Source organism: Podarcis bocagei (genome assembly GCF_964188305.1).
Source record: "Podarcis bocagei genome assembly, chromosome: 4".
Lineage (NCBI taxonomy): Eukaryota > Metazoa > Chordata > Lepidosauria > Squamata > Lacertidae > Podarcis > Podarcis bocagei.
Genome location: NC_138128.1, coordinates 95,218,497 through 95,238,206, shown reverse-complemented (window position 1 = coordinate 95,238,206; position 19,710 = coordinate 95,218,497). Strand labels below are relative to the sequence as shown.

Below are 19,710 nucleotides of genomic sequence, written 5' to 3'. Positions count from 1 at the left end.
AGGAGGAGGAGGAAGGAAGGCCCGCCCACTCTGTCCGCGAGCGCCGGAAGTGGGCGGCGGAAGGCCCTGAGGGGCGGAGAAGCCCGGGCGGAAGGGAGCAAGCGAGAGAGGCCCGGCTAAACAAGAGGCACTTCCGGGTGCTGCCATGGCGTCGCGAGGAGCCGCGGGGCCCTCGCTGCCGGCGCAACCCGACCGAGCGGAGCCCTGCGGGGACTTCGGGCCGGGTGAGGAAGGGGTCCGGGGCAGGAGGGAATTTCGGCTCCTGTGAGGTTTTAGACGCAGTGAGCGGGGGGCTTGGACGGGGCGTCTCAAAACACCTGGATAAGAATACAGTATATTATTGTATCTTGTATATATAAGAATATATATCTTCTAGTATATATTTAAATATTATGTGTGTGTGTGTGTGTGTGTGTGTGTGATGTACGTATAAGTATATAGAATATATATATTATCGTATGTATGTGTGTGTGTGTGTATATATATATAGAGAGAGAGAGAGAGAGTGGTACCTCTGGTTACGTACTTAATTTGTTCCGGTGGTCCGTTCCTAACCTGAAACTGTTCTTAACCTGAAGCACCACTTTAGCTAATGGAGCCTCCTGCTGCTGCTGCACCGCCAGAGCACGATTTCTGTACTCATCCTGAAGCAAAGTTCTTAACCCGAAGCACTATTTCTGGGTTAGCGGAGTCTGTAACCTGAAGCGTATGTAACCCGAGGTACCACTGTATATGTCTGTGTGTGTGTGTGTGTGTGTGTGTGTGTATAAAAATATATATAAACACTCCACCTTTTTTCCTGACACGGTTCAAGGCAGCTTACAGGTTAAAAAAAACAAGAATCACGAATGCAATACTACTAAGTGCAATACTACTATAATAATTCTATCAATGTTTAATGATTTGTTAAAGGTTGTTGCCCTCCACCCCACCCCCATTTTTTTTTTTAGCTGTTCTTATTTTCAATCTGTAAGCCCAGGTTTTGAGGAAGATGCATTTTTGCATTGCTTAGCAAATTATTACTTGATGCTTAATTGTTTATTATAATACTCTGAAGTAAACCATTAATACCAGGAGTCTTACACTTTTTCACTATGTGAAATAATGCTGTTAGGTTTTGAAGGTTTTCCATCTTCTCCATAGTTAAATGAGGAAATTTAATTTTCTGCAGATTTCCTTTGATCTTATTTTTTGCTGAACTGTCAGAAGTGTAAAAGTTGTAGGAATCACAAAAGATATTGGCAACTGTTACTATTTTCTGTTACACCTTTAACTGTGTAGCTATGCTATTTATGTTTTTCTTAATTGTAGGACTAATAATTTATCAGGTATGTTTCCTTTCACAACTGCAGAGCAATTAAGTATTTTCAGTCACTTCCTGGTTGCCTCAAGTCTTTTGTGAACAGGTTGCTTTATGTAGTTGCTCCCAATTTTTAATTTTGACTTATAAGCACTATAGTTCTCTTTTTTAAAAAAAATAAAAAATGAGGACTTTTGAATAAATATACCCTATTTTTCACCCTATAAGACGCACTTTTCCCCCTCCAAAAATGAAGGGGAAATCTGTTTGCATCCTATGGGGCGAATACAGGCTTTTGCTGAAGCTTGGAGAGCGAGAGGGGTCGGTGCGCACCTGGGCAGACATCCGCAGCCTGGAGAGCCCTGTGGGAGTTCCCGCAAGGCTCCCTAGGCTGCGGATAGCAGCCTGCGGCACAGAGCGCCTCGCACTTTGGTCAGACATTGGCCAGCCCCACAAGCTCGGGGGATAGCGGGGAGGCGCAGCGCCGCCATCCTGCTGTTCCCCGACCTGGTTTTTGGGGGGAAATAAAGGGAATTTTTTTCCCCTTTCTTTCCCCCCCAAAAAACTAGGTGCGTCCTATGGGACGGAGCGTCCTATGGGACGAAAAATACGGTGCTTCCATCTAACTGTTGCCTTATGAGCAGCGCAACCTGATCTGCTGTTGAGCCATTATTTAATTGAAAATGCTTATCCTGTTCAACTGTGTTAAGAAATTTAATCGCCACAATATTTGAGATGGTTATCTATACAGTGGTGCCCCGCAAGACGAATGCCTCACAAGACGGAAAACTCGCTAGACGAAAGTGTTTTCCGTTTTGGAGGTGCTTCGCAAAACGAATCTCCTATGGGCTTGCTTCGCAAGACGAAAATGTCTTGCGAGTTCCTGCTGGTTTTTTTTCCTCCCCCCCCCTTTTTCTAAGCCGCTAAGCCGCTTATCAGCTGATCCGATAAGCTGATAAGCCGCTAAAAGCCGCTAATAGCGCTAATCCTCTAATCCGTCAATGGGCTTGCTTCGCAAGACGAAAAAACCGCTAGACGAAGAGAATCTCGGAACGGATTCTTTTCGTCTTGCGAGGCACCACTGTATTCCGTCTAGACATTCAGTTTTGTATCAATGATGTATTTCAAAACAATTGTTAGCTATAAAATATATTAGTTGGATAGTTTAGTCTGAATGTAAATGAGAAACTGTTAACTGTTTAGTTGTAGGGCCAGCGTTGCCACCAGACTACTATAGTAGTTCCGAAATACATGGTTGTGACAAAAAATGCGCTTCTCCTCATGCACCGGGAGGAACAGTATGGGATTCTGAAGATGACAAAGATTCAAGTCCAACGCCCAGGTTAGTGCATTAGTGTGAATATAGGAAATTGCCTTGTATTGAACCATGGCCATTAAGAGCTGTAATTTCCCAGCATTTTGGGGCTCGAGTGAACATTAACACAATCATTTAACATATCGCAATCATTGGACAGACATACAACCATCATGCAATCACGGCATTAGATCAGAGCTTTCCAAACTTTTTCATGTTTGTGACAAGCTTTTCAAACATGCATCATTTCACAACACAGTAATTCAGTTTTACTAGCAAACCGGTGATTAAACCAGCCCCTTTCCAGTCCCAGGAGGAGCGCGGGGAGCGTTCGTGTAACACACCTACACATTGCAGCTGACACACAAATGTGTCCCAACACACAGTTTGGAAAGCTCTGTATTAGGTGGTAACACTATGTCGCGACTTCTTTTTTCAACTTCTGAACCTTTGGCAGGCAAACGCTATGGAGGATTTACTTGTTTTGTTTAAAACTGTGCTTCTCAAAAAAAGTTAGATTTCCTACAGCTTCTTCATGGTATGATAGTTAAATAAGAGAATCTTTGGGGGCTGGTCACAATCTAAGGCATTAAGGCTACAATAAATCGTAAAGTAAAACAATTCAGAATAAAACATTACTGAAGAAAGTCAAATATAAAGTATATATTCAAAGCAACATAATTAACAGGAAACTAAAATATCATCTTAAAGGTTTCAAAATAAAACATTACAAAGAAGGTCAACTACAGAATGCACATTTAACACAGCAAAGTAACAGAAAAAAGTTATCTTAAACATTTTTTAAAAAATACTAAAGGAAGTCAAGTATGAAATGCAAATTTAAAACAGCATAATTAGCAATATAATAATATTATTAATAATAAAAAATCATAAACATATCTGATACTGTTGAGGACCAATCCTGCCAATGGTGGTTCATGGTGAGCAGCGGCTGTAGGAGCTCAGGCTTGATGACCAGGGTCTGCACTGACAGCCAAGGTGGTCTGGTCTTTTCAGCAGCCTCAGCTTTTGTAGTTGGAGTCAGTCAGGGCCCTGCCCTGCCCTGTCCTCCCAGGCCAGGTGGAAAAAGGCTTGCAAAGCATAGAGCAGGTCTCGCAGCCTTGATGGTCTGTTACATAAATGATTTTATTTACTGTATTTTTCGCTCTATAGGACGCACCTTGTTTTAGAGGGAGAGAACAAGGGGGGGAAATTATCCCCCTCTCTGCTCAGTGCCCCTTCAGCGAAGCGGCAGGAGAAACAGAGCCTGCTTCGCTGAAGCAGCGCTGCGCATCTCTCCCTCTCTGCTGAAGCCAGGAGAGTCTTGCTCTCCCGGCTGGAGCAAAAAGAACCCGAAGCCTTCGGAGCACAGCACGAGTTCCCACAGCGCTCCAAACGCTTCAGGCGGCTATCCCTGAAGCCTGGAGAGCGAGAGGGGTCAGTGCGCACCGACCCCTCTCGCTCTCCAGGCTTCAGCGAAAGCAACGCGTAGCCTCCAGAGCACGGAGGGAGCGCTCCCTCTGTTCTTTGGAGGCTTTGCGTTGCTATCGCTGAAGCCTAGGAGCCTGCATTCGCTCCATAGGATGCACACACATTTCCCCTTAATTTTTGGAGGGGGAAAGTACGTCTTATAGAGCGAAAAATACGGTAGTATTAAAATTGAAAAAAGTTTTGTTTTATTAAGGCACAGAAAAATGTATATACTGATTGAAGCATATAAGTTTTAAAATTAATTTAGATATGCAGGACATCATGGATATGCTCACCATTGGCAAACGAATTTTTAAATCTGGTAAGAACCCCCACCGTCTAGAGAAGGTTAAAGAGAGGCATTGAAAGCAGTCAGATCTTGTTGCTTTCCCAGTCATTTCCAGACTCCCCTCAGCTAGGGAGGTGGCTGGCAATTTGTCTTTGCATTTATGCTGGACTGCCAAAGTTTGTTGAATTCATGCACACTGATGTAAAAGGTAAAAGACCCCTGGACAATTAAGTCCAGTCAAAGGCGACTATGGGGTGCGGCGCTCATCTCTCTTTAAAGCTGAGGGAGCCAGCATTTGTCCACAGATAGCTTTCCGGGTCATGTGGCCAACATGACTAAACTGCTTCTGGCTCAATGGGACACTGACATAAACCAGAGCGCACAGAAACACTGTTTACCTTTCCGTCGTAGGTGTACCTATTTATCTACTTGCATTAGTGTGCTTTCAAACTACTAGGTTGGCAGGAGCTGGGACTGAGCAACAGGAGCTCACCCTGTTGCACAGATTCAAACCGCCGACCTTCTGATCAGCAAGCCCAAGAGGCTCAGTGGTTTAGACCACATACCTTTACACTGATGTATATAATAGTTGACTCTGCTGCTCAGTTGGGAATATGGCTTACTATATAGGCGAGCCATTTATATTATCAAAGTTGCTCTGAACTAATAGCTTTCCAGTGCTGTTACCATGGACATAGACGACACATACAGGATATGAGATGCAGTTCTTGAAAGAAAATGCAGGCTTTTCTTTTCAAAGTGTAGGTAATTACTGTTCACATTTTAGTAATTAAGTGCTTTCATTATATTTGCAGAAAACACAGACGCTATCAGGAAGATGACGATGATGGATTCTTTGGACCTGCTCTTCCTCCTGGCTTTAAAAAACCAGATGAATCCCCAGAAAGGTAAATATCCCCCCAAGAATCCACAGTGTCTGAAAAAGTTAGCAGAACGCTTTATGACCTCTGTATTTCTGTATGTAAAACAACAACAACACCACAATCAGCAACTAAAGTGTTGAAAACAGACTTGAGGTTGGTTACTCCAGGAAATGGCTTGTCCGAAAACAGACTTGCCATTGGAAAGGTCTTCAAAGATAATCTCATCCAACTTGGTGGTGCAGAAATTTCATGGCTGCACCCTCCCTGACAGGTGGCCGTCCAGCTTCCACTTTCAAACTTTCTGCAAAGAAGGGACCACCACCTTTGAAAGTAGTTTGTTCCATTGTCGAATATCTTGTGCTATCGGGAAGTTTCTCCTATGGTTTACTTGAAATCACCCCCCTCTTTAACAATTTGAACCCATTGGTTTGAGTCCTGCTCTCTGGAACAACAGGGTCCAAATTACTCTCAAGTTACTCTCATCATTATAGCCTTTCAAATATTTATAGATTGCTATCAGAATTGCAGAGAATAGTTGTGTCAAATGGATGGGAGGAATTTGGAACCGTAAAGACTCTGAGTGAGTAGCACTTGCCACCACAAGCTCCTTGTTGATAACGCCAAAATCAGAAGAGAAAATGTTTTTAGGACCATTATTAAGTGTACTTTGTACATTGTAGCAACTTTCATTATTTCTCTGCTTTGGAATATGACTTTAAATTAAAATGTAAAATGATTTTTTTCCTCTTCATGAGGCCTGTTATAGGTCCTGCCTTACCACCTGGCTTTAAGAAACCATCAGAAGCTGCTGAAGAAAACATATATTATGCAACCCAGGTGCGTAGAAACAATTATCCTGAAACAACAGATCCTGATTTTTATTTGTGGAGCATGTTTGGAACAATGCACACACAGACACACACATGCATATACGTACACACTCAAAACATAACCCCCATTTATTCATCTGACAAGGTTACATATATGTTAACTCTGTAACACTTTGATTTGCAAATGCCTTGGTTGTTGAGTAAAGTTATATACACAAAATTTGAAACACAAAGGATCAGGTAAAATAGAAGTTTCACAAGCTTTAAGATGCCACAGGTTCTTCATTCTCTTAAATGTAAAATTTCCTGGAAACGAAAATATCTGGCAGATGAAAATATATGGTAAGAAAGATAGTTGTCTCTAGTTCCATTCAGATTATATCATGGCCTTATAAAGAAGAAAATGGATGTTATTCCTTTCCCTTACTTACTTTGCAGCACAGACTGCAATAGAGCACTGTTCCCCCCTGACTCATGACTGATGTGTGCTTTTCCTTCCCACCCAAGTAAAGGGTGAAGCTCAGGAACACACCCTCTGTTACCCAGAGTGCAAAGGCAGCCTACGCTCCCCAAATCCCTCCCAGATCTCAGAAGAACATGTCAATCTCTTACCATTCAGAACCTAAACTTTGAGTAGCAAGAACTCCAAGAACTGTCTAGGCACATGGAAATTCTGGAATCCCGAGGTTGGCAAGTGCGCGCACAGACACCTGTGGTCATATTATGAAACCATATTAGAAATAAAAGTTAGGGGGAAAGCAGGCAAAGGTAAGGTAAAGGTAAAGGGACCCCTGACCATTAGGTCCAGTCGTGACCGACTCGGGGGTTGCGGGGCTCATCTCGCTTTATTGGCCGAGGGAGCCAGCATTTGTCCGCAGACAGCTTCTGGGTCATGTGGCCAGCATGACTAAGCTGCTTCTGGCGAACCAGAGCTGCGCACGGAAATGCCATTTACCTTCCCGCTGGAGCGGTACCTATTTATCTACTTGCACTTTGACGTGCTTTGGAACTACTAGGTTGGCAGGAGCTGGGACCGAGCGACGGGAGCTCACCCCATTGCGGGGATTCGAACCGCCGACCTTCTGATCGGCAAGTCCTAGGCTCTGTGGTTTAACCCACAGCGCCCAAAAGGTTAAAACAAAATACAAAATAAACCAGATCATTGTGGCTCTAAAACTGGCTAATCTTCGCCTTTCTACTACAATATAATACTTCTAGTCTATGAGTAGGCAGTGAGAATGTTCAGCTTCCCAGTGGTATCTAAGACCCAATCTGGATTCTGATGCAAGAGCAACTTAGCTATTTAAAGCCTCTCCTCTGTCTTTTGAGGGAGCGACCCCACACACTTTCTGACTGATGAGGAGCTTTGGTGGCATAGGTAGACATCTTAAGCACCCTTCTTTCATTGAAGAAACCTAGAGGAAGATACGTCACAGCATGACTTAAAGGAATGGTGGGGGCAAGAGATTCTTGCTTCACACTCACAACCTTGGTTGTCAGAACACTACATCCAGGCAGAGCAATATCAGCCTGGAGAAGAACCGTGTCTGTCTGTCTGTCTGTCTGTCTGTCTGTCTGTTTGTTTGGGGTTTTGCTATGGATAGTTGTACTTCAAGAAAGATCTGTGGAGTTTGTAAACTTGGATAACTTTTAAAGAGTGTGTGTGGCATTCTGTTTGGTAGGTTTTATTTGCTAATTATTATTATTATTAATTTATTACTTATACCTCACCCATCAGGCCGGGCCTCCCCTGCCACTCTGGGCAGCTTCCAACAGAATATTAAAAACACAATGAAACATCACACATAAAACACTTCCCTAAACAGGGCTGCCAGTCAGATAGTTGTTTATTTCCTTGACATCTGATGGGAGGGCATTCCACAGGGCGGGCACCACCACTGAGACGGCCCTCTGCCTGGTTCCCTGTAACCTCACTTCTCGGAGTGAGGGAAGTGTCAGAAGGTCCTCAGCGCTGGACCTCAGTGTATAAAACTATACTTAAATCTACCACTCTACAGCATCTTCAAAGTAATACACAGTGAAATAATGAAATATAAAACTGTTTAAGAAAATAAATAGCAAGATTCAAACACCCTGGTCCAATAGGATTGGTGTTTCTGCTGAGTGGTGCTCTGTGACCCTGGAGGGCAGCAACAAGGAAATGTGTCTTTAACCTGTCCTTGCAGAATGCACTGTGTAACTAATGGTACCTGTGGAAAAACCATTGCAATGCTTTGAGACAAGGATTTTGCTTCTGCACAGTGGGTCACTAAGCTCTAGTGGTGTACTTGTGTAGTTCAAAGAGCCTTATCACTGAGAGATGCTGGAGGACATAGTCCTGCCATGTAGAGCCATGCCTGGTTTCTGGTAGGCTGGATTTATGGTCATCAGCCAAAGCAAGCCTGCTGTTTTACCAAGTTATTTCCAAGTTCTTGGCCTTCAATCTCTGTAGGCCAGGCATGTCCAAAGTCCGTTTCAGGGGCCTAATCCGTCCCACCGGTCGATTTAATCTGGCCCCCGTGGCAGTATATGTCCCGGGATAAAACCCTAATAAAGTGGTACCTCGGGTTACAGACGCTTCAGGTTGCAGACTCCGCTAACCCAGAAATAGTACCTCAGGTTAAGAACTTTGCTTCAGGATGAGTACAGAAATTGCATGGCGGCAGCGGGAGGCCCCATTAGCTAAAGTGGTCTTCAGGTTAAGAGCAGTTTCAGGTTCAGAATGGACCTCCAGAACAAATTAAGTTCTTAACCCGAGGTACCACTGTAAAAGCTCAGCAACTTCAACCCTAAAAAATACTCCACAACTTTGGTGTAAAATGGTAAAAAAAGCTCAACAACCTCTGTCGGCCCTCACACATGTTCACTTCTTCAAATCGCACCCTCTTTGAATAAAGTTTGGGCACCCCTGCTGTAGGCCCAGGGATGGCTGGGGAGTCAGGAGAAGCATGGCTTCAAATGTTTAAAGATAAAGTTTCTGTTCCTTACGATTGTAGAAAGGAAACTGTGTCTTCTCCACAATTCAAAGCAGATATTGTGTTTTCCACAGCAGCTGCCTAAAATCCCCTCATACCTTGTAAACAGGTTTGTCTACTGGTATGTTCTTTATTCCTTTCACTTGTGCAACACTTTTCATCACAATAATAATAACGAAGAAGATTTGGCTAAAATCCATACATTTGGTTTTTAAACAAATACGCAAATTGAGCTACTTAGAGTAATTCATCGTTTTGCCACATCTTGGTTTCTGGTAAAGAGAGTTACATCGGCCTTAGGAGAAATACATGTTAAGTGAGAGGTGTAAGGAATGTATTAAGTAGACGAACAAGATACAAAATAAGTATGTTTATTTTGAGAAATACAGGGTTGATGGAATTTGTTTGTATTTCATGTTGTAATAAAGACTACGGATAGCAGCGAAGAGGAGGAAGACTTGATTGGCCCAATGCCTGCCAAAGGACCAGTAGAATCCAACACAACTAGAGAGATTGAATGTCGAGCTCAGAGAATGAAAGATAAACTTCTCGGTAAAGATGTGAGTTTCATTCCTGATTGTTTTATTTTTAAGCCTTGTCAGCTTTAGGCGTGCTTCTAATTTTGTTGGTCTACTGTTTAAAGGATGGACCCAAACAAGCTAAAAGAGAATCTTGGATGACGGATCTCCCACCAGAACTCAAAAGCTTTGGACTCGGTCCACGGACATTCAAGAGAAGAGCTGATGAGAAATCGGGAGATAGATCCATTTGGACTGATACCCCAGCCAACAGAGAAAAGAAAGCCCAGGTAAGCCTTCGTTTTCTCACATGTCCTCCTATATACACACCACTCTGGTGTACACATGGGACTCTCTGCTTGTGTGAGGGCATCTTTAGTCACAAAGAGACAGCTGCACAGTTGAAGGAGCTGCATGTGCATATTGCTTTGGAACCATTCTGCTTCGTAAAGCAGAACATTTAATTAGGCTCAGGGCCTAGGATGCTGGTCTTGCCAGCATTGCCGAGGTAGCAGCTGCTATTAGCAGTGCAGTTTCAGTACAGGGGGAAGCCAAGCAAGGGGCTTTTGAGGGACAGGGAAGGCGGCTAGGTTGCAGTAGAAGGATTTTGTCTTGCTTTTAGACACATCCAGTTTTGCCCCTGCGAAAGGCTGAGCTGGATGAATCCCTAGCCGGAATTAAGATTGCTGGAAGAAATCTCAACAACCTCAGATATGCAGATGACACAACCTTGATGGCAGAAAGTGAGGAGGAATTAAGGAACCTTTTATTGAGGGTGAAAGAGGAGAGCACAAAATATGGTCTGAAGCTCAACATCAAAAAACAAAGATCATGGCCACTGGTCCCATCACCTCCTGGCAAATAGAAGGGGAAGAAATGGAGATGTTGGGAAAGGTGGGAGGGCACAAGGAGAAGGGGATGACAGAGGACGAGATGGTTGGACAGTGTTCTTGAAGCTACCAGCATGAGTCTGACCAAACTGCGGGAGGCAGTGGAAGACAGAAGTGCCTGGCGTGCTCTGGTCCATGGGGTCACGAAGAGGCGGACACGACTAAACGACTAAACAGCAACGTTTTGCCCCACTTACCTTACCCACGGTACCACGGTAGCTGTTGTGAAATAAGTCCTCGGCTTGGGTCGCATTTGCTACGAGATGCAACTGTAACATGGCTGCTCTCACAGAACATGCCCCCAAGAGTCCTGTGCTTTGTTCTCAGTGCTGTGTGGGGAGTCCAATGTGGTGTGTCCACTCTGCTTCTTTGCCAGCCTGACCAGATGTAAACAAAGTTGGTCTGGAAGCGGCACGGAACACTAGCAGCCGGGTGTCTTGACATTGCCACACTCCTAGCTGTTCTTTTAAGCTACAGAGGCTGGAGAGAGCGGAATGGAGGAAAGCAGGAGGGACAGAGGCTGAACAAGAGTCATTTGTCTGGGCTAAATAAGCCCAGTGGTGAGCCAGAAACCCGGCAGCCTTTCCAGGATTGCAGAAGGAGCGAGGAGGATTGATGGACTAGGGAGAATTGCAGTGTGAGCATTTGCACTCTAGATGACACTCCAGTATAGCATTACGTGAAAGGGTGTGGGGTAAACAAGCGTAACAGAAAAAGCAACATCAGAGATAAGAAAAATGCCAGCGGCCCTCTGATGAGCAAGGCTTCTTGCCTCCTGAAGTAGGAATAGAAAATGGAACCTTGGCACCCCCTTATTCTGAAATGAGAGAGCTGGGGCTTGCAGCATTCTGAGAGTTTTAAATGGGAGAAGTATTCCAACCTGTTAATCTAGATTGGGTGCTCTGCACTTATACAGTGAACATGCCTGAAAAGCACAGCTGGTAATTTCCTTGCTTTAAGAAGCAGATTTGTGCTCCAGACAGATTGATTTAAGTATAGATAGCCTTTGGTGCCTGCTAACCAGTTGTTTATTTGTCAGGAAGTGCCAGATGCGAAAAAGTCCATCAGTAAGGATGATGCAGAAGTTCTCCTGTCCGAGAAAGACAAAAGACTGGTTGAGCAGTTGTCTTCATACAATGTATGTATCATTTCACGTTTCCCCTCTTCCTTTTTTTCTTTAGGGACGTTTCTTTCAATGGGAATATATCTAATACAACTTTGATTATGAGGTGGCATAGAAATGCCATTTATAGATAGGTAGAGAAGGACCCTCAATGATCTTTTATCCTTGTGTAGCCCTTAGAGGTTTGTTAGAAATCCTTATCAAACAGCTTTTAAAAATACAACTTCTTTAAAGGGCGGCTTGAAATTGGAGAATTGGCAAAGGAAGGATTAACCTGACGTTCATTTGGATTCTTGGTACTTATTTCCTTTGGTTCTACTTTTAAAAATTTATAAGTGCAGTGGTGTCCTATACATGTCTACTCAGGAGTAAGCCTCAGTTCACAGGGACATCCTCCTAGGTGAGCGAGTGTAGGATTGCAGCCCTTTGTTAAAAGGTCTCCATTTTTATCTCTACTTTTCTTCAGCCTGAATAATTATTGTAATAGTTTCCAGTTGAGTTGTTTTTTCTTCTTCTTATCAAGGACTCTCAGAGATCTGAATCTCTTATGGATTTGCATCAGAAAAAGCTGAAGAGCAAAGCTTCCGAGGAGAAGAAGCCGCAGGAGAGACGACCATTTGACCGTGACCAAGATCTCCAGGTCCATCGCTTTGATGAAGCACAAAAGAGAGCTCTCCTAAAGAAATCTAGAGACTTGGGCACTAGGTTTTCCCATGGCAAATGCAATATGTTTCTGTAATGTAAGCAGGCAATGATAGTGAAGTATAGTTGTGTGCTATTTAAAAACATCATGTAGTAGTGCTATATAATAAAACATCTTTTTTGTATATACAATAAATGTATAAATAGCTTTTTAAAAATAGGTCAGAGTTTTATAGCTTGTTCAGGACCCCTTGGGTTTTTCCCCAAAGCGTTATTGAAATTAATAGGCCTATTATGATCAATCAAGTTTTAAATAGTCATATGCACTCTCCTATATGGATTTCGAGGGAAGTAATTGGCTCAGATTCCTCATTTGTTTATGGAGCCATTCAGATTTAATTGACAGAAATATGTCATATTTCAGAATTTGAAGTTTGGGCCTGATAATGAGAAATGGAAATGGGCAGATAATGTGAATATTGCCATAATTACTTATGTGTATATTTGACAGGAGGGTAAGTAAAGCATTCTGTCTTTCTATACCCAAAAATGTCTCGGCCTATTGTCTTTTATAGAATCTTCCATTCTTGGATGAGGTAAGCAACGGTGGATAACAGGGACAGATCTGTTAATTAGACTGGAATTTAGTAGAAAAGATATTACCAGGGCATTATGCTTCTAATAGATGGGTGAAAAAGATGCTTAGCTTTTCCTATAATTGTAGTGCACTTTTCAAACTTCTTCTCTCTGGATCAAATACAGGTGTACTTCGGGTTAAGAACTTAATTTGTTCTGGAGGTCCGTTCTTAACCTGAAAGTGTTCTTAACCTGAAGCACCGCTTTAGCTAATGGGGCCTGCTGCTGCCGCCGTGCCACTGGAGCACGATTTCTGTTCTCATCCTGAAGCAAAGTTCTTAACCCGAGGTACTATTTCTGGGTTAGCGGAATCTGTAACCTGAAGCGTCTGTAACTTGAAGTGTATGTAACCCAAGGCACCACTTTATTAAAGGTAAAGGGACCCCTGACCATTAGGTCCAGTCGTTGCCAACTCTGAGGTTGCGGTGCTCATCTCGCTTTATTGGCTGAGGAAGCCGGCGTACAGCTTCAGGGTCATGGGGCCAGCATGACTAAGCCGCTTCTGGCAAACCAGAGCAGCACACAGAAACGCCGTTTACCTTCTCACCGGAGTGGTACCTATTTATCTACTTGCACTTTGACGTGCTTTCGAACTGCTAGGTTGGCAGGAGCAGGGACTGAACAACGGGAGCTCACCCCGTTGCGGGGATTCGAACCACCGACCTTCTGATCGGCAAGCCCTAGGCTCTGTGGTTTAACCCACAGCACCACCCATGTCCCAGTACCACTTTATTAGGATCCCCATAAAGGAGGCAATGGAGCAGAATTTCAATCCCATACAGTCTTCTTAAAGATACAGAGGACCTAACTGATATATTCCTTCTGAGTATGAAACATGCCATATGAGTATCTGTGCCACACACAATATGTAAATAGAGAAAATACTGAAATTGATTTCAAAACAAATTACCGTATTTTTCGCTCTATAACACGCACCCGACCATAACACGCATGTAGTTTTTAGAGGAGGAAAATCTGTAGGCATGCCACCCGTACGCATTTCCTCCATAACACACACAGACATTTCCCCTTACTTTCTAGGAGGAAAAAAGTGAGTGTTATGGTGCAAAAAATACGGTAATTCAATCTGCGAGATGACGGGAGGAGACTCGGCAAATATGCACCCTAAATGTTAGTGAAGTTGGAACAGTCATCTGGGCCAAGATGAGACAGTCAAGAAAACTGAAAGTGGTAAGGCTTTCCAAACAACGAGCAAAGGATCAGAGGCAATTCTCTTTCTCCAAAGGGATCACTTCCTTCTCTGTCAACATATCTGCACAACATCAAATCAATATGGATTCAATAAATCCCTTACTTCATGGGTGGGGGAAAATAAGGTCCCCTAGTTCACTAGCACAGGGACGTGGGTGGCACTGTGGGTTAAACCACAGAGCCTAGGACTTGCCGATCAGAAGGTCGGCGGTTCGAATCCCCGCGATGGGGTGAGCTTCCGTTCCTTGGTCCCTGCTCCTGCCAACCTGGCAGTTCGAAAGCACGTCAAAGTGCAAGTAGATAAATAGGTACCGCTGTGGTGGGAAGGTAAACGGGAAGGTTTCCGTGCGCTGCTCTGGTTCGCCAGAAGCGGCTTAGTCATGCCGGCCACATGACCCGGAAGCTGTACGCCGGCTCCCTCGGCCAATAAAGCGAGATGAGTGCCACAACCCCAGAGTCAGCCACCACTGGACCTAATGGTCAGAGGTCCCTTTACCTTTACCTAGTTCACTAGCACAGCAAGTGACCAGAGAAAATAAAATGCAGAGCAAGAAAAAGTCAATTAAGTGCTGCCGAAATTTTGTTGCTGAGGAAGACAATGGCCAAGAGGTCTCCTGACACTTGGGTGAAAGGCTGAAGTCATCCGGAGTTTTGGAATGTGTGGTCAGCAATATGCTGATGACACACAGCTCTACTTTATATATTCAGGTGCGGCAGTAGATGTGCTGTCTTGCCTCAGTAATGGGCTGGATGAGAGCCAATAAAGTGAAGTCCAATTCATGGTTAGCGGGTGGTTCCCTAGACTGGATGGGTGGGAAGTGGCCTGCTCTTGATGGGGTTACACATCCCTCTGAAGGAGGGTGTGCGCAGCTTGGGGGTCCTGGATCCATTACTGTTGCTTGAGGCTCAGGTGGCCTCGGTGGTAAGGGTTGCCTTCCATCAGCTTCAGTTGGTGGCCCAGCTGCGCCCTTACTGTTTTATGCTCTAGTAACCTCTAGCAGCCACAAAATTAAAAGCCGCCTGCTTCTTGGGAGAAAAGCAATGACAAACCTAGACAGCATCTTAAAAAGTAGAGACATCACCTTGCCAACAAAGGTCCGTATAGTTAAAGCTCTGGTTTTCCCAGTAGTGATGTATGGAAGTGAGAGCTGGACCATAAAGAAGGCTGATCGCCGAAGAATTGATGCTTTTGAATTCTGGTGCTGGAGGAGACTCTTGAGAGTCCCATGGACTGCAAGAAGATCAAACCTCTCCATTCTTAAGGAAATCAGCCCTGAGTGGAAGGACAGATCCTGAAGCTGAGGCTCCAATACTTTGGCCACCTCATGAGAAGAGAAGACTCCCTGGAAAAGACCCTGATGTTGGGAAAGATGGAGGGCACAAAGAGAAGGGGATGACAGAGGACAAGATGGTTGGACAGTGTTCTCGAAGCTACCAGCATGAGTTTGACCAAGCTGTGGGAGGCAGTGGAAGACAGGAGTGCCTGGCGTGCTCTGGTCCATGGGGTCACGAAGAGTCGGACACGAATAAACGACTAAACAACAACAACAAAACCTCTAGGTGAGATTGCTGCAACATGTTACATGTGGGGCCGCCTCTGAAAATGGCTCAGAAACTTCAGCTGGTGCAGAATTCAGTGGCCAGGTTGCTCACCAGGGCAAGATGGTTTGAGCCTATAATGTCAATCCTGGCTTGACCGCACTGGCTGCCAATTAGTTTTCCCATTCAAAGTGCTGGTTTTGAGCTATAAATGAAGGGTGGCATAGAAATTTAATATGGGTGGATGGTGGTATATCCATTTAATAAAGTCCAGCCCAAGCTAGATGTCAATCACAATAATATATTACCAAAATTGCTAGACCAGACTATTCCAACCACAAATCAATTCACTCTTCCTAGGAAGAAGTGAGTTGCTGCCTCCAGGGGCAACAGGAAGTGTATGAGTCCAAGATTTAAGAGCAGTTTGATTGTTTTCTTGGGGAGATAACTCCAAACCTGTGGTTTCGCATTAATGTACTTGAGCCTTGGACTTGTGCACTTCCTGTTGCCCTTGGAGGCAGCATTTTGCTTCTTCCTTTGTTCAAACCTGAAACCGGGACTGATAATTAAAGGTAAAGGGACCCCTGACCGTTAGGTCCAGTTGTGGCCGACTCTGGGGTTGTGGCGCTCATCTCACTTTATTGGCTGAGGGAGCCGGCATACAGCTTCCGGGTCATGTGGCCGGCATGACGTAGCCACTTCTGGCGAACCAGAGCAGTGCACGGAAACGCCGTTTACCTTCCTGCTGGAGCGGTACCTATTTATCTACTTGCACTTTGACGTGCTTTCGAACTGCTAGGTTGGCAGGAGCTGGGACCGAGCAATGGGAGCTCACCCCGTTGCGGGGATTCGAACCACCGACCTTCTGATCGGCAAGTCCTAGGCTCTGTGGTTTAACCCACAGCGCCAAGTTCATCTGAATGTTGAAGAATAATTTGCCTCAAATGGAAAGAAAGGACTGTTCCATGGAAAGGAATAGGAGTTTGTGAGCATATTATGTCTGAAGCATTTCTTGGTGTATACTTTTGTGTATACTTGGTGTATACTTATATACAAGGGCTGACCTTACTATTAGGTTCCCAAACTAACAGGTGCATTAGAAGATGGCAAATGGTCATCTATTTTAACTGGGGAGGGACTTCTTGTGGATATTATTCCTCAGATACCAAAATGCCTTGGGTTAGCCCTGCATGCATGGACAATTTATTTTAAGCACCCAACAGTATCCCTTCAGTTGCCAAGGCAACATATTTTCCGTGTTGCAGGTTAAACTGAATGCAGATCCAGGACAGTATCCAACAAAGTACTCTTAGTTCCATTCGTGAATCAGAATTTCACCTCCCTCTACTCTTCCCATAGTGTCCCCACACAAAAAATCTGCTCTGGAAGGCTGGAGAGAATCAATAACAGATTTAGGATGAGGGAGCAGGAAAGGAGAGGGAAGGTAATTCCATGGCACAACAAGAAACCCAAATAACTATTTTGTTGGGTATCACCTGTAATGTTAGCCCATTAATTGCAGATTTAAGGGATGTAGTTACAACTTAAATATCAAAAGCAAGGGAATTATAATAGAGGATGGTATTGTAATAAATTGGGGAGGGGGGTGGAAGACATACCCTAAACCCAATAAATTTATTATTATTATTATTATTATTATTATTATTATTATTATTATTATTATTATTATTATTATATCTATTTATACATACCCAGCCCATCTGGCTGGGCTTCCCCAGCCACTCTGGGCGGCTTCCAAAAAAAATATGAAAATACTGTAATACATCAAACATTAAAAGCTTCCCTAAACAGGGCTGCCTTCAGATGTCTTCTAAAAGTCTGGTAGTTGTTGTTCTCTTTGACATCTGGTGGGAGGGCCTCCCCACAGGGAGGGCACCACTGCCAAGAAGGCCCTGAATGTCAACATCTAGCTGATACTTGGGATAGGAAGGGAAAATACAGGCTTCAAAGCTGTGCCACACAAGGAATCCCTGAGCTGGCTTATGCAAACCAGCTGACAGCAGCTAGCCAGGACTAAATCACACCAGCAAGTTGGAGTTAACTCTTTATTAGCAAAATCAGGATCTGCACAGGAGTGTCAGGCCCAATGAGCACTACCACTCATCCCTTGTAGGTCTTGCCCCCATGAAGCAGCTGCTGAGAGTGAAGGTCCCTGCCTCCCCACAGCTGCCTTAAGTCCCCTATTCTCCTGGTTTATCCCCAAGCAATCTGAGACTACACCTGTGTGAAGCTACTTCTCCACTGCCCTCTTCATGCCTCCCCTGGTTCTGGGAAATCGGCATGGAAGGGAAGTTGTTGCATCAGGAGAGGAAGACGCACGTCTCTTCACTACCTGGACTCAACTTTGCCTCTTGGCCTCCCTCCTCTCCTGCTCACATGAGACTTGGGTCAGTCATGATTAGTAAGGACTTGGATGCCATTCAATAGCTGTCTGTGAGACAAGCCATGTTGTTCAACGCAACATCTTCAGAACAATAGAAGCACTAGCTGTGAGGTGAACATTGCTTTCCTCCAAGCAGCCAGATACATGGGCCCTGCCAAAATGTGGGGTGAAATATTATGAGTTTGGTGGGCGAGGTGGGGAGGGCATTTAGGCTGTACAGTGGTACCTCGGGTTACAGACGCTTCCGGTTACAGACTGCGCTAACCCAGAAATAGTATCTCGGGTTAAGAACTTTGCTTCAGGATGAGAACAGAAATCGCGCATCAGCGGCGCGGCGGCAGCGGGAGGCCCCGTTAGCTTAAGTGGTGCTTCAGGTTAAGAACAGTTTCAGGTTAAGAACGGACCTCCAGAACGAATTAAGTTCTTAACCAGAGGTACCACTGTACTGTATACCCGAGTCCCCTGCTAATTTCTGGATCTGGCAAGAATTCAATTACTGGAATAGCCAGGCCAGCTTCTTTTTGAGGTAAAGGTAAAGGACTCCTGGACAGTTAAGTCCAGTCAAAGGAGACTATTGGGTTGCAGTGGTCATCTTGCTTTCAGGCTGAGGGAGCCAGCGTTTGTCCACAGGGTCATGTAGCTAACATGACTAAACCGCTTCTGGTGCAACGGGACACTGTGACGTAAGCCAGAGCGCACGGAAACGCCGTTTACCTTCCCGCTGTAGCAGTACCTATTTATCTACTTGCAGTGGCGTGCTTTCGAACTGCTAGGTTGGCAGGAGCTGGGACTGAACAACGGGAGCTCACCCTGTCATGGGGATTCAAACCGCCGACTTTCTGATCAGCAAGCCCAAGAGGCTCAGTGGTTTAGAACACAGCGCCACCCACGTCCCTTTATGAGGTAATGGCCTCCCGGCAGGAGCTGGAATCACTTGCAGGTCAGGAATAAGACAATAAAGCACCCGATGTCAGTGAAGTCAACTCTTTAATCAAAGAAACAAAACAGCTCAGCCCTAGTGGTCACAGCAGCCCTTCCCAGCAGCTCTTGCCCCAATGAAGCAGTTGCGAGGACTGAAGGTCCCTGCCTTCCCACTGCTCTCTAAGGCCCCTCCCTCTAAGGTTCTTTCCCAGCAACCCAAGGCTCCTTTGTCTTGTCTCACTTTGCTCTACTCTCTTCATTTATCTGCAAGTTGTGGGAGACCAGGATAGGGAGACTCCCAGGATTATTCAGCAGCCTCCCTCATCTGCCTCCTCCCCACTCTCCTCTCCAGCCTCTGCTTCTGCCTCTGAGCATAGACTGCTCTCTGCCCCAGCCTCTTCCTGCTCACGAAGCCCTGTTGCCTCTTTACCTTCCAACACCACCTCATCCCATTCTGTTCCTTCTTCTCCCTCTGACCATCCATCCTAGTCCCACCACCAATTCCCTGGCTCTGAACCTTCTTCCCCCGGAAGTTCCTTGGGGGTTCCCCAGCTGGTGCCTTCCACCGCTCCTCTGCACCTGTCAGTCCATGGGTAGGCAAACTAAGGTCCGGGGGCCTGATCCGGCCCAATCGCCTTCTCAATCCGGCCCACGGATGGTCTGGGAATCAGTGTGTTTTTACATGAGTAGAATGTGTCCTTTTATTTAAAATGCATCTCTGGGTTATTTGTGGGGCCTGCCTGGTGTTTTTTACATGAGTAG

At 44.9% G+C, this 19,710-nt stretch overlaps 1 protein-coding gene across 1 annotated transcript; it reads left to right on the top strand.

Moving 5' to 3' along the window:
* Positions 1-65: 65 nt before the first annotated feature.
* Positions 66-12,786, top strand: GPALPP1 (GPALPP motifs containing 1). Its single transcript, XM_081191859.1, has 8 exons — positions 66-224; positions 2,504-2,642; positions 5,190-5,282; positions 6,014-6,095; positions 9,492-9,623; positions 9,707-9,871; positions 11,511-11,609; positions 12,118-12,786. Exons 1-8 carry the CDS (start codon positions 146-148, stop codon positions 12,331-12,333), a joined length of 1,005 nt encoding a protein of 334 aa, XP_081047985.1. The 5' UTR covers positions 66-145; the 3' UTR covers positions 12,334-12,786.
* The last annotated feature ends 6,924 nt before the right edge of the window (positions 12,787-19,710 follow it).

Coding starts and splice junctions, on each gene's coding strand:
- GPALPP1 (XM_081191859.1), top strand. CDS start 146: ATGGCGTCGCGAGGAGCCGCGGGGCCCTCGCTGCCGGCGCAACCCGAC. Junction 6,096..9,491: donor ACATATATTATGCAACCCAG/GTGCGTAGAAAC, acceptor GTTGTAATAAAG/ACTACGGATAGCAGCGAAGA. Junction 11,610..12,117: donor AGCAGTTGTCTTCATACAAT/GTATGTATCATT, acceptor CTTCTTATCAAG/GACTCTCAGAGATCTGAATC.